This window comes from Nuphar pumila, chromosome 7, assembly GCF_984573655.1.
Source record: "Nuphar pumila chromosome 7, dmNupPumi1.hap1.1, whole genome shotgun sequence".
NCBI classification, from domain to species: Eukaryota; Viridiplantae; Streptophyta; class Magnoliopsida; order Nymphaeales; family Nymphaeaceae; genus Nuphar; species Nuphar pumila.
In genome coordinates, this window is record NC_143255.1 from 43,228,343 (window position 1) to 43,241,218 (window position 12,876).

A 12,876-nucleotide genomic window follows, 5' to 3' on the forward strand; every position below is an offset into this window, starting at 1 on the left:
TAACCCCTCCCCCGAGTCTTCTTCTTCTCCTCGTCCCTCCTCTCCTTCGTCTTTTCCGGCAGGGCTGACGCCCTTGCCGCCTATCATTTTTTGGCAGACCAGGGCGAAGCCCCATGCCTCCTTTCTCTTGGTCAGGCAGGGGCTTCACCCTTGCTGCCTTGTCTTTCGGCAGGCAAGGGCGAGGTCCCCCTACCTCTTTCCTCTCTGTCAGGCAGGGGCTTCGCCCCTGGCGTCTCGTTTTTCGGCACGCAGGGGCGAGGTCCCCCTCCCTGACTCTCTCTGCTTTCTGTCAAGCAGGGGCTAAACCCATGCTGCCTAATTTTTCGATAGGCAGGTGCGAAGCCCCCTGCCTCCTCCCTTTTGTCAGTGTTTTCCCGGGTTCTGGTAGGCAAGGGCTCGCCCCCTGCCTCCCTCCTTGCTCCCTTGTCAGACCGGGGTCGGGCTTGGCTTCACTGCAAGCCCACCCTTCGAACTTGTCAGCTCGAGCCAGGGTCGGGCTCGGCCTATCTGCCGAACCTCACCGTTGCTCCATCCCCTGTATTTGTCTTTTCGAAGTTTTTGCATGTATACCCACACTTCTCTTTTCGCAGCTTGCGCAATAGAGCCCTCTGGTGCCCCGTGGCCATAGACCATCATCACTTACACTCGAAGACGCACACAACCTCACGACTCTCCAAGGTAGGGGAAAGTTGCGCAAAGGACAATGGATGAATTAAAAATTAAAGCAATTAAAAGTAAAGACTAAAAATGGAAAATAAAGGACCAAGGACAATATATATATATATATATATATATATATATATATATATATATATATATATATGCCCTTAACTCAAGGACGCGGTTTCGCGATCCTTGTCCCTTTTACTTTTCTGTCTTTACTGCTTTCTATTGTCGCCGCGCTTGATATGCCCATGCTTTCCTTTTTCGTATTTACTTTTCTGCCTTTACTGCTTTTGTTGTCGCCGCGCTTTATGTGCTCAGGCTTTTCTTTTCGTATTTACTTTTTTGTATTTACTGTTTTTTGTTGCCGTTGCGCTTTATGCGCCCAGGCTTTCCTTTTCGTATTTACTTTTTGTATTTACTGCTTTCTATTGCCGTCGCGCTTGATATACCCAGGATTTTCTTTTCGTGTTTACTTTCTCGTATTTACTGTTTTTCGTCCTTACTGTACTTGTCTTTACTTTCCTATCTTTATTGTTTCCTATTGTCGGCTTTGCTTTTGTACTTTTATTTTCTGCCTCTTATGACTCCTCCCATGCATGCTTCGTAGGGACACCTACCAACTTCGCTCTTTTCAAGAAAGATTTGAAGTTGCATACATGTGCTTTAGTCTCGAAAAGAGAGTTCCCGGTACGGGGCTTTGACTTCTCGAGCGCGCAGTTGTGCAGGCCATGCTGAAGCATTCTAGCATCTGGTCCTACCCCGAGTTGATGCACTTGGGAGAGATATTTTGGATCCGTGACGATCCTAGAACATGTATGATGTTATCTGTTTCACAAAGTTTTAGCATGTCAGACTTGTTGTACATCATGTTGCAAAACTTTGTGCTAGGTTGTCCTCGAGAAATTTATACCCCTATCATCGTAACCATACCTTTAGACAGGTATGATTCTATGATGAGTAGGATGAAAGGTCGTTGGTAACCTCAAAGCGTGCAATGACACTTATTTAAACACATAAGAATGGTGTTGATTCGCCTTCACAGGCAAGATGCTCGAGTGGGTCTAACAGACCGGAGCATATAGGATGGGACGTCAGTAAAGTAACCCCTGACGTGCCCATTCGCCTCTTGTTTCCATCAAGGGAGATGATGGATGGTACAAAAACTCTGATAGACAGGTTGTTAACAACCACCCCTCAAGCAAATGACTCGGTGTCCCCAGTCATTAGAGTTAGGGGACGGGATTACTTGAAATTATCTTAGGTGATAGCTCCCATGGACTTCTGCAGAAGTAGGATGCATCAGTGGCCACGAATGCCTTTGGAGAATCCTCTCTTGGTCACTGACCATCCCCTTAAGAGCGGACTCAGCTAGAAATTCAGGGTATCATAAAATACATAGCATAATAAACCCTCGAATCCATCTCGGTTGTTTCTATGTTTTGCGTCTATGCGTACCCACAGGCTAGCTAATATCGAAACAATTAATATCCTGTTCACAATATCTGTTTGAATGTGCATGTTTGAGATGGATGAACTGCGTATTACATATGCTTATATCATGTGCTTTAGTTAATTGTTCTCTGCTTGTGGAATCAATTGTACATGATAGAAATAGATTATTTTTTGCACAGTTAATTGTTCATGTTAGTGTAGCTTAAATTACTATTTAAAATTGCTTATCATGCCAGTATAATATGTCTTGCTTGCATACCTCTACCAGTTTTTCGTGAAACTAACCCATTTTATGGGCACAGATGACAAGTAGGTCTACCAGACAACCGATGGCAGAATGCGAGATGGCCTGAGACTTCACTCTCTTGCTCACAGTTTTGAGCCCTAGTTACCTGCTTTGTTTTTGAGTTTTGTATAAGGGGAAACCCAAACTTTTGTACAATTGATAGTTTTTATAATGAATATTCGGCTCACTAATTTTCTTGTTAAAATGTTTTGATAATGAGGTTTTGATGATGGATTTTTACGGTAATGTGCCTAAAGTTGTCAACTTTGTTTTGTTTTCCAAAAATTGTTTCTGCTGATAAAAACTCTAAAAAATGAAAGGTTTTCTAAGTATTTTAAAGAGGTTTACAAGTTTGAAATTTTGGGGCGTTATAACTTGGTATCAGAGCGGTTGACGACAATGAGTTTCGACCATCGAACATCCACATCGCGCTATAAGTAAATCCTCTTGTTTTGAGTTCCACCTCATGTTTAGACGGAATTGTTGTGTATACTCTTATTCCAATTTTTGTTTGTGAGATGGACTCTCCGATGGGTGCTGGTAGTGGCCCGAGTCATGGCGCGCGTCGGACGCGTGGCCATTTTGTAAGGAGGGGCCCTTTCGTAGAAAGGGGCAGATGTATGATGTCCTGGTCGAATTATTGGACTAACCGACTACCCCCACCTACCTTTATTGATAATTGGGGCTTTCCACTTTTGGCTGCCTACTAGGCACCTTTGGTAACGACATGGGCTGCTGTTTATTTTCGAGAGGGCGGGCGTGTGCCGTCATATGTTCGGGTTGACCAGCATGACACACCTAAGCCGTTAGAGGAGGATGTCCCCTTAGAGGTCCAAGAAGAATGTGTCTTCTGTGGAGACATAGGGCATACCCTGGACACCTGTCTCCTAAGGGCAGAGTATGACAGGTCTCTAAGAAAAGAACGAGAGAGGAGAGAGAAGCTCTGATGGTTGCAGGAGAAACCCCAATAGGGTCGGCTCTTCTTGCTTTACATTAAGTAAACTCTGTACAGAAATTAGGGTACGAAAATACCCATTACAGACAATACTAAAATTACAACATGCCATTAATGAGCATGTGTTAAAATAGATAAAACGGATTGGGTTTGGATCTCCAGACCCAGACGTGAATGGCTACGTCTTTTTACCCTCCCTCAAGTTGTACATGGTTTTGAATCATGAACAACTTGTCTTTTAACATCCAGAATCCATCCTTGAGAAGTCCTTTTGTAAACAAGTCAGCAACTTGATCAACAGTCCGAACGTATTCTGGTTCAATTTCTTTTTCTTCGACCTTCTGTCTTACAAAATGTTGATCAATTTCAATATGCTTAGCACGACTGTGGTAAATAGGATTGAATGACATGTTGATAGCGCTTTGATTATCACACAAGAGAATGATTTTAGAAATCGATTCTCCTACTTCTGTCAACAGGTGTCTGATCCATGTTACTTCAGTCGTAGCAGTTGCCATTGATCTATATTCAACTTCTATGCTCGACCTGGCTATGGCCTTTTGCTTCCTACTGCTCCAAGAGACAAGATTTAAGCTAATGAAAACACAGTATCCTGAGACTGACCTACGCTCATCTGGGTCTCTTGCCCAATCTGCATCTGTGTAAGTAAGAAGTTTATATATGTGATGGTCATGCATATTTTTTTTGTACAGAAGACCATCTCCAATAGTTCCTTTCAAATATCGAAGAATGCGTTTAACTGCTTCCATATGTCCAATATATGGTTCATGCATGAACTGAGATACCTGATTGACAGAATAGACAATGTTAGGCCGAGTGAAGGTAAGATACCGAAGCATTCCTACTATCCTGCGATATCTTGTAGGATCCTCATACAAATCTCCCTCTTGGGAACTGAGTTTCTGATGAAGTACATTGGGTGTGCTTAGAGGCTTGCAATATGTCATACCTGCCTTGCTAAGAACATCAACGGTATACTTATGTTGAGTAAGTGTCATGCATTCAGGAGTCCTGTCAACTTCTACTCCAAGAAAGTATCGCAGCTTACCAAGATCCTTCATCTTGAATCTATAGTTCAAAAGTTCTTTGCATTTGAATGTGAAAAGAGAATGGTCAAGAAGAGATCGATTAAAACCATATTTTTCAACTTCAATCGAAAAACTGTCAAACCAAGATCGAGACACCTGCTTCAGACCATATATAGCTCTCTTTAACCTGCACACGTATTCTTTAGAGTTCCCTGTTGTATACCCAGTGGGTTGCTCCATGTACACTTCCTCCTTCAGAGTTCCATGTAGAAATGCATTTTTCACGTCCAGTTGACTGAGAGTCCACTGATGTTCAACAACCAATGTTAGTATGATGTGGATAGTGCCCATTTTCACGACTTGGCCGAATGTCTCATCATAGTCTTGTCTTTGCTCTTGTGTGAAGCCTTTTGCAACCAGTCTAGCTTTATACCGCTCGATAGTGCCATCTAGCTTATACTTTATCTTATACACCCACTTTGACCCAACCACATTTCGATTGTGTGGTCTCGAAACAATATCCCAAGTGTCACATTCATGAAGAGCCTCCATTTCTTCGTTCATGGCCTCAATCCATCTCTTAGAATTTATTACTTGATAAAATGTTGTGGGTTGATCTTCCTTGTCGGGAAAGGCTAAGAAGAGTTGAAAATCCATTATGAAGTTCTCATAACTAACCCACCTATCAATTGGGTGTCGAGATCGGGTAGATCTTCTGTAAACAGGTGATTGAATGGAAGCAGAAGCAGAATTCTGCTTCTGATTAGAGTTGAGAGGTATCTCCTTCTCACGTCTAGAGTAAACAATGCCCTTATATTTTTCGGGAGTCGACGGTGGTTCAAAAATCACACTTTCCTGAGTTCTTTGCGCATCAGTTGATACATTTCCCTCACCTCTTTGATTACATTCAGAAGAACAGACATCATTAATACAAGAAAAGAGGTCTCAGTTTAACCAAGGATGATAAACTTCAATTTTTGGAAGTGTCAGCACTATGACCAAAATTTGATTCGTCAAACACAACATTTCTGGATATTTTGATGCGCTTGCTCACAGATTCATAGCATCTGTACCCTTTATAATCATTAGCGTACCCAACAAATCTGCACTTTAAGGCCTTATCCTAAAATTTATGCCGCAGTTAACTGTCAACATGAACATAACATACACACCCGAATACACGCAAATCATGATAATTTAGATGCACACTATGCAAAAAGAAATAGGGTGATTAGTTTTCCAAGATATTCATGGGCAATCGATTTATGACATAAACTGTTGTATGAAAAGCCTCTGTCCAGAAAGAAACTAGAAGATTATTGTCATGCATCATGCTCATTGCACTCTCGACAATATGGTGATGCTTTCGTTCAGCAATCTCATTCTGTTGAAGTGTATGAGGGCAAGACACCTGCCTCCTTATCCCATTTGTTTGGAGGAAACTAATAAAGTCATTTGAAGAGAATTCACCCCCTCCATCACATTGCAAACAAATGATATTCTCAGAGAATTGATTTTGAATAAAGGAATAAAAATTCTGAAATAACTTGAAATGGAGTCGGACCCCAAACATCAGAACATATGATTTCAAATGGTCTTGAAGCTCTTATATTAATGGAATGAAATGGAAGAACATGACTCTTACACTGAAGACAACTAGAACATTTTTTATTTTTGACACTTAAATTCATACTTGACTTGGGAATAAGACTACTTGAAACAAGCTTATCAATAAAGCGACTACTACAATGACCCAGACGACCATGCCAAAGATTTGGCTCAATACATTCAGAAAGATTAAAAATACTATCAGAAAGAACTGAAGATGAAGATGTGAGCTTCAAGATGGAGTCAGCAGGCTGAACACGAGAGGAAGGATTCTCTTGGAACACATACATATTCCCTTGACGTTTTCCTTCAGCGAACGTTTCCCTCGTGTGAAGGTCCTTAACACAAACAGAAAAAGGAGTAAACTCAACTGAAGCATTAATGTCATCAACAAGCTTAGATACAGAAACAATATTTTTCTTGATATTAGGAGCATGAATGACATTTGAAAGAGCAAGATAAGAGTTGGGCATAGGAATTACAGAATTTTCAATGTGCGAAATATGATGGTGAGACCCATCTCCAGTGACTATACTATTTCTACCAACATAAGGAACAAGATTTAGGAGCTTACCAGCATCACCAGTGACATGGGTAGCTGCACCAGAATCAACATACCAAGTGCCTTGATCATTCTGTTTGATGTTCAATTCAGCCAAGGCAGATAACAACAGTTCTTTGACTTCTCCACTATTCTTCAATGTATCTGTTATCTTTCTTGTCTCCAATTGTTTTCCTCTATTTTGAGGGTTAAACCAACAATTTGCCTTTATGTGCCCCCTTTTGTTACAGAGAAAGCAGGTAGGTATTGTTCTTTGCCTTTGCAAATTAGGAGGCATACTGGGAGTAGGTAATATTCCACGAGCTCCTTGTTCATTCCTCTCTTGACCTTCCCTTTCTCGAGATTCATACTTGCCATGTCCTCGACCATAGTTAACTTCGGTGGCAAGAACATCGTGTGCTCCACTGGGGTTGTGATTACCTTCAGAGAATCCTTTCAAAATCATTTTATACTGTAAGAGTAAGTCTGACAAACACAGCAAGGAAGTCCCAGCCCACTCAAGGTTTGTTACACCATATCTTTGACACTGATCGTGCAACCCACAATCGCCAACTGATCTGTGATAGTCTTCATTTTGTTTAAATACTCCATGACAGTCATGGAGTATTTTCTCAGCATTTGAAACTCTTTCTTTAAAAATAAAACTCTAGCCTGAGAGACTTAAGAATACGTTTGAACAAGATGATGCCATAGCTGCATAGCAGTGCAGTCATCTGGGATTACCACAAGCACCTCCTATGACAGCGTGGAAGTGATGTAGGCAACCAAAGCCTGATCTCGCTTCATCCAGGATATATATTCTGGATTTTTGACAAAGGTAATGGAAGTGTCACCCTCCCCAGTCTTGCCATCTTGTGATATGAACTCTAGAGGAATAGAAACAGAGCCATCTAGGTGTCCAGAAAGCAACTGACTTCTTATGAATGTGATGATTTGTCTTTTCCAGGTGAGAAAATTGGAGTTGTTCAGTTTCTCAGATACAAGTTGGCTAAGAAAGTTGGAAAAGAGGCCAGATTGAGAAGCAAAAAAAGATTCCATAGGCGATTGAAGGTGAAAGCAAGACTTTGAATCAGAACTAAGAACAAGTTTCAGAGAACTCGGTTGCCTTTTTTTTTTACGTGAGGCAAAAACCGAGGTTATGCAGCAAAAACGATCTGAATAAAAGTCGGTCAATGAAATGCAAACAGGAACACGTTATTTAAATATAACATGCTTTTCCTTTCAAAAAGAAAAACAAATAGGAAAGGAATCCCAAAAAAGAGATCTGATGTTTTACTCAGATCGAAATCTCTAAGTCTGACCTTGTCTTTCTGAAGAAAAGAAGAAACAATGTAGACGTGATATGAAAACACGTCAAAGAGGATAACGAGTAAGAAATAGAGAATAGAAAAATATACTGAAACTTGCACAGAGAAATACGTTGGCTAGGAGGAGTAAGAAAAGGATAGGATTCAGATTTTAGAAGAATACGTTGTCTGGAATATGCAGATTCAGATTTTAGAAATAGAAAGAGATAGGATTCAGATTTTAGAAATAGAAAAGAAAATATGCAGAAAAAAAGAGAATAGGAATACGTTGGCTGGAAAAGGAGTACGTCAAAGAATAGGAATATGCAGAAAAGAAAGGAATATGTTGGCTGAAAAGGAGGAGTAAGAGAAGAAATACCTTCAACCAAGACCTTGGAGAGGATCACTGCTCTGATACCATCTAAGAAAAGAACGAGAGAGGAGAGAGAAGCTCTGATGGCTGCAGGAGAAACCCCAATAGGGTCGGCTCTTCTTGCTTTACATTAAGTAAACTCATGTAAAGAAATTAGGGTACAAAAATACCCATTACAGACAATACTAAAATTACAACATGCCATTAATAAGCATGTGTTAAAATAGATAAAACGAATTGGGTTTGGATCTCAGGATCCAGACCCAGACGTGAACGGCTACGTCTTTTCAGGGTCGACTTCAGCTCAGAGACTTGAGGACACCACTACCCCAGACAGGGACGCCTAAGACCCACTTGCAGCAGGCGAGCAACCACCACACCCTGCAGTCACCGCGAAAAATGCTTCACCCACTTACACACCTGCACCTGCCTCGTCAATCTACATCTTTGACTCGCCAAAGTATACACCTGCAACACTGCTCTATAGGGATGAGACCCCCTGCGATGAGTCACTTCCCTTCACCGCTTGGTGCAGGTTTAGGCGCACGGGTAATAATAGGAAATACCTTCGGCAGTTCACTAGTCGTCCTTAGAGGAAGTTAGTACCTATCAAGTTTTATATGGGAGTCTACGAACTCCATTGCGGATAATGTTCCTTTTTTTCGGCCTGTACACCAGTATAGCTGGATTTTTGTATAAAATATTGATGTAATGTTTAACGTACCGAAGGATAGTATGCTTTTTGTTCTAATTTCTGGTATTGTTTATTGATGTGCCTTGTTTTATTTATAACGATGGTGCAGAGTTCGAATGAGGGCTCAACAGATGAGTGGTCCGAGCAGAGGGGATTTGTGATGGATTCCCTCAACACCCTTGCAGAGGCGATTAGGAGCCAAGTCCGCTCACAACGGGACCAGGTTCCTTCCTCAAAGGCAACGTCGATCGTGACCTACGAGAAATTCTTGAAGCTCGATCCACTGGTTTTCACAGGTGAAGTAGACCTAGACTTGGAGAAGAATTGAGTCGAGGAGGTGGAATGGGTGTTCCAAGTCTTGTCGGTCCCAGACGACAAAAAAACACTTTTTAAGACTTTCCATCTGAAGGAGGACGCTCGCAAATGGTGGGACACGACCTGGGAAGTGCAGTTCCCAGAAGCTACCGGTATTCCCTAGGAGGCCTTCAACAAACTCTCTCCTAAAGCTATAAAATGTGTTTTTCTTGGATATGCTAAAAATAAAAAAAGGCTATTGATGTTATGATCAAACAAATGATAAACTTTATGTCTCTAGAAATGTTATTTTTCCTGAAAATAAAAATGGATTTGATTTTGAAAAACCTAAGGAAGAATCCGAGTATGCCTTCTTATTTGATTTGTTAGCTAAATCAAATAATGAAATTGTTGATAATAATGATATTGATAATTTTGAGTCTATTAATGACTCAAGTGAAGAAAGAGAACCAACTCATAATCTCTTACAATACTCTAGAGGAGATAATGGAAAGCATCCATGTGCCTTAAAAGGTATAATCAATCAACAAATACTGAAGAAGCTAGTGTTAGAAGATCTAAACGAATACATAAGCCTCCAAATAGGTTTATCTCTTATGAATCATTTTCTCCAAACTATAGGGCTTGCCTTCTAGCAATTTATTCATATCATGAACCATCTAACTACAAAGAACCTAAAAACATAAAAGAATAGGTAAAAGCTATGAAAATAGAATTAGATGCATTACACTAGGCCCATACTTGGGCAGTTCAACCTCTTTCCAAGGGAAAAAAGACAATAGGATGCAGATGGGTCTTTAAAATCAAAGCAAAGAGTGACGGGGTTCTCAGAAAGATATAAAGCAAGATTAGTTGCAAAAGGATACTCTCAGGAATATAAAATAGATTATGAGGAAATATTTGCCCCAATAGCTCGCATGACTACAGTTAAGACTCTATTTGCAGTAGCATCTATTAAAAAATAACCTATATTTCAGTTAGACGTTAAGAATGCTTTCTTAAATAAAAATTTAAATGAAAAAGTGTACATGGATCCTCCCCCTGGTCTGACTATTGAAAATGGTATGGTTCATCGTCTTTAAAAAGCTTTATATGGGCTTAAACAAGCTCCTAAAGCATGGTATGATCGTTTTAGTGGAACTGCGTTCAATCTTGGATTTAAATCTTGTTACACTGACACTACTCTTTTGATAAGATCTAAAGGTACCTCACTTATCATTCTCCTTTTGTATGTTGTTGATATGATTATCACTGGGACTGATCAGAAGGAAATTTAAGAAATTAAAATTATGCTTAAAAAAACTTTTGATATGACTGACCTTGGTTTATTGAGATATTTTTTAGGAATTGAAGTAGCATACTCGTCAAAAGGGTACATTTTGTCTCAAATCAAGTTTGCAATTGATATTATTACACGCTCGAGAATCATTGACACAAAATATGTTGATACTCCTGAAGTGATAAATGTAAAAATGAGAGTTGAAGACAGAGTGTTATTAGATGATTCAACTCCTTATAGACAACTTATCGAATCATTAATGTACATGTCTATTACCAGGTCAGACATTGCGCATGCAGTACACACTGCAAGTCAGTTTCAACATGTGCCCACATCGGTTCACATGAGTGTTGTATTAAGAATAGTTTGATACATAAAGAAAACTACATCTAAAGGGTTATTTTTATCCTCTTCATCATCTTTATATCTTATTGCTTATACTGATTCTAACGGGGGAGGAGATCCCAATAGCCGTTACTCAACTACAGGTTTTTGTTTGTTTGTAGGTGATTCCCTTATTACTTGGCGATGCAAAAAAATAACAGAAAGTTCTTTATCTTTCACAGAAGTTGAACATAGAGCGATGGCTACAACAACCACCGAGGTCGTGTGGATGAGATCATTACTTTGAGATATGGGTGTTGATGTTTCAGAACCTTCAAAATTATTTTGTGATAACAAAAGTGCCATATATATAGCCAGAAATCATACATTTCATGAGCGAACGAAATATATTGAGATGGATTGTCACTATGTTCGCGAAGATTACTTGAAGGGGACGATTACTTTACCATATGTTTAGTCCGAGTTTCAGATTACGGACTTCTTCACCAAAGCTCTTCCTCTACCAAGATTTTTGTATCTTCTTAGCAAACTTTCGGTGATTTCACCGTAAGTTCAAGGGGAAGTGTTAAAATATTGTGTATATATTTATACCTAACTGATATACGTATATTTATACAATATACGTATATCAAGGGTATTTTGGTTATTTCATAATATGTATTTTAGTACAGTCCATTAGGGACTGAAAGGTCTTTTTGTTTATTTATTTTTATGTTTTTTTTATTGTAAAGTCAAATGGACTGTTGGGGTGACAGTCCAATCGTTGGACTGCCTCCCTTAAAGGTATGCGAGGCACTATAAATAGAGCCTCACCTCACTATGTAAACTTATGCTTTTCTAAAGCATTTGAAGTGTTAATACAATATTTTTTTCTATTGTGCTCTTGAGGGCTTTGTGCTCTTGAGGATTGCATACTTTTGTGTCTCTCTTTCATGAGATTGTCATCGCACTTGTGTAGCCCTTCGTTGGCATTGTAATTGTGCACTCTTGTTTCATTACAAACTCAACCATAAAATTGCACCTCTAGTAGAATATATTTTTCTGACCTATTCTTCAACAGAAGGGTACTCTACTCTTCTCTGGCTCGCAATCTATTATCTAGCAGTTGTCAACAGTTCAGCTGTCTGGAAGTCACACAACATACTTTTTTAGATCCATTATTCTATATTTTCTGAAAGATAATAATTGATGAGTCGCTTCACTCTACTGTCTGACCCTAATCCATATTTTCTGCATGAAAAGCCACCTCCAGAAATATGATTTTATTAACTATCATGCATTCCTTCTCTCACCCCAAGAACACTTCTCTATAAAAAATAACTGCTACTTTCAGTTCTCATTTCTTCCCACATAGCTTGCTCTTCCTGTTCAGGTTTCCCATTTACTACATGCATAAGCACCAAACATTCAAGTGGTTATGGCCATTTGCAATCATCAGTAAGAATTTAATCATGAGAAATATAATCTTGAAGCAATTTTATACAGCATAAATGGTAGAAAAAAATACAGTCTACAGATTTATATTATCAATAGTACACATATACTACTAAAACAAACTGAAATAACCCAATATATAAAATGTGACAGAAAAGAAAGAACCTGAAAGAGTAAAAAAGTGAGGGCCACGAGATAAACAACCGCCATTCCATGTACCAATCGCCAAATAGCTGGATGTGGCCTAATCAGTATCCTGTTGAAAAACAATAGAAATTTTGTGTTCATATCAGAAAGTTCATTTGATCATCCATCTTTGTCATCTTTCAATAAATCAAAGTTACAAGCTTGATAAGTGCACTGCAACAGTTCAGAAGAAATCAATGAACCAAAATCTGTGCCTTCACATAACATCAAATTTGTATCAAGTTAACCCTATAAAAGCACCCTGTTCTGTTTGTCACACCAATAGCATCGAGAATTATCAGAAGTTGTTCATTAAAAACCATGTGGTTTCCACATGGTGAAGCATTATGTGAGGACCAGCCTAGTGTTGATTGACTAGAGAGCTG

The 12,876-nt window shown here is 39.5% G+C and overlaps 1 protein-coding gene across 1 annotated transcript in view; it reads right to left on the reverse strand.

The window, feature by feature from the left end:
• The window catches only part of LOC149832089 (L-serine--phosphatidylethanolamine / L-serine--phosphatidylcholine phosphatidyltransferase-like), a 110,980-nt gene that overhangs the window by 66,010 nt on the left and 32,094 nt on the right, over positions 1-12,876 (reverse strand). The window contains exon 5 of the mRNA XM_090014320.1: positions 12,470-12,560. Within this exon, the coding sequence (XP_089870446.1) occupies positions 12,470-12,560 (91 nt within the window). The remainder of the gene's footprint in view (positions 1-12,469; positions 12,561-12,876) is intronic.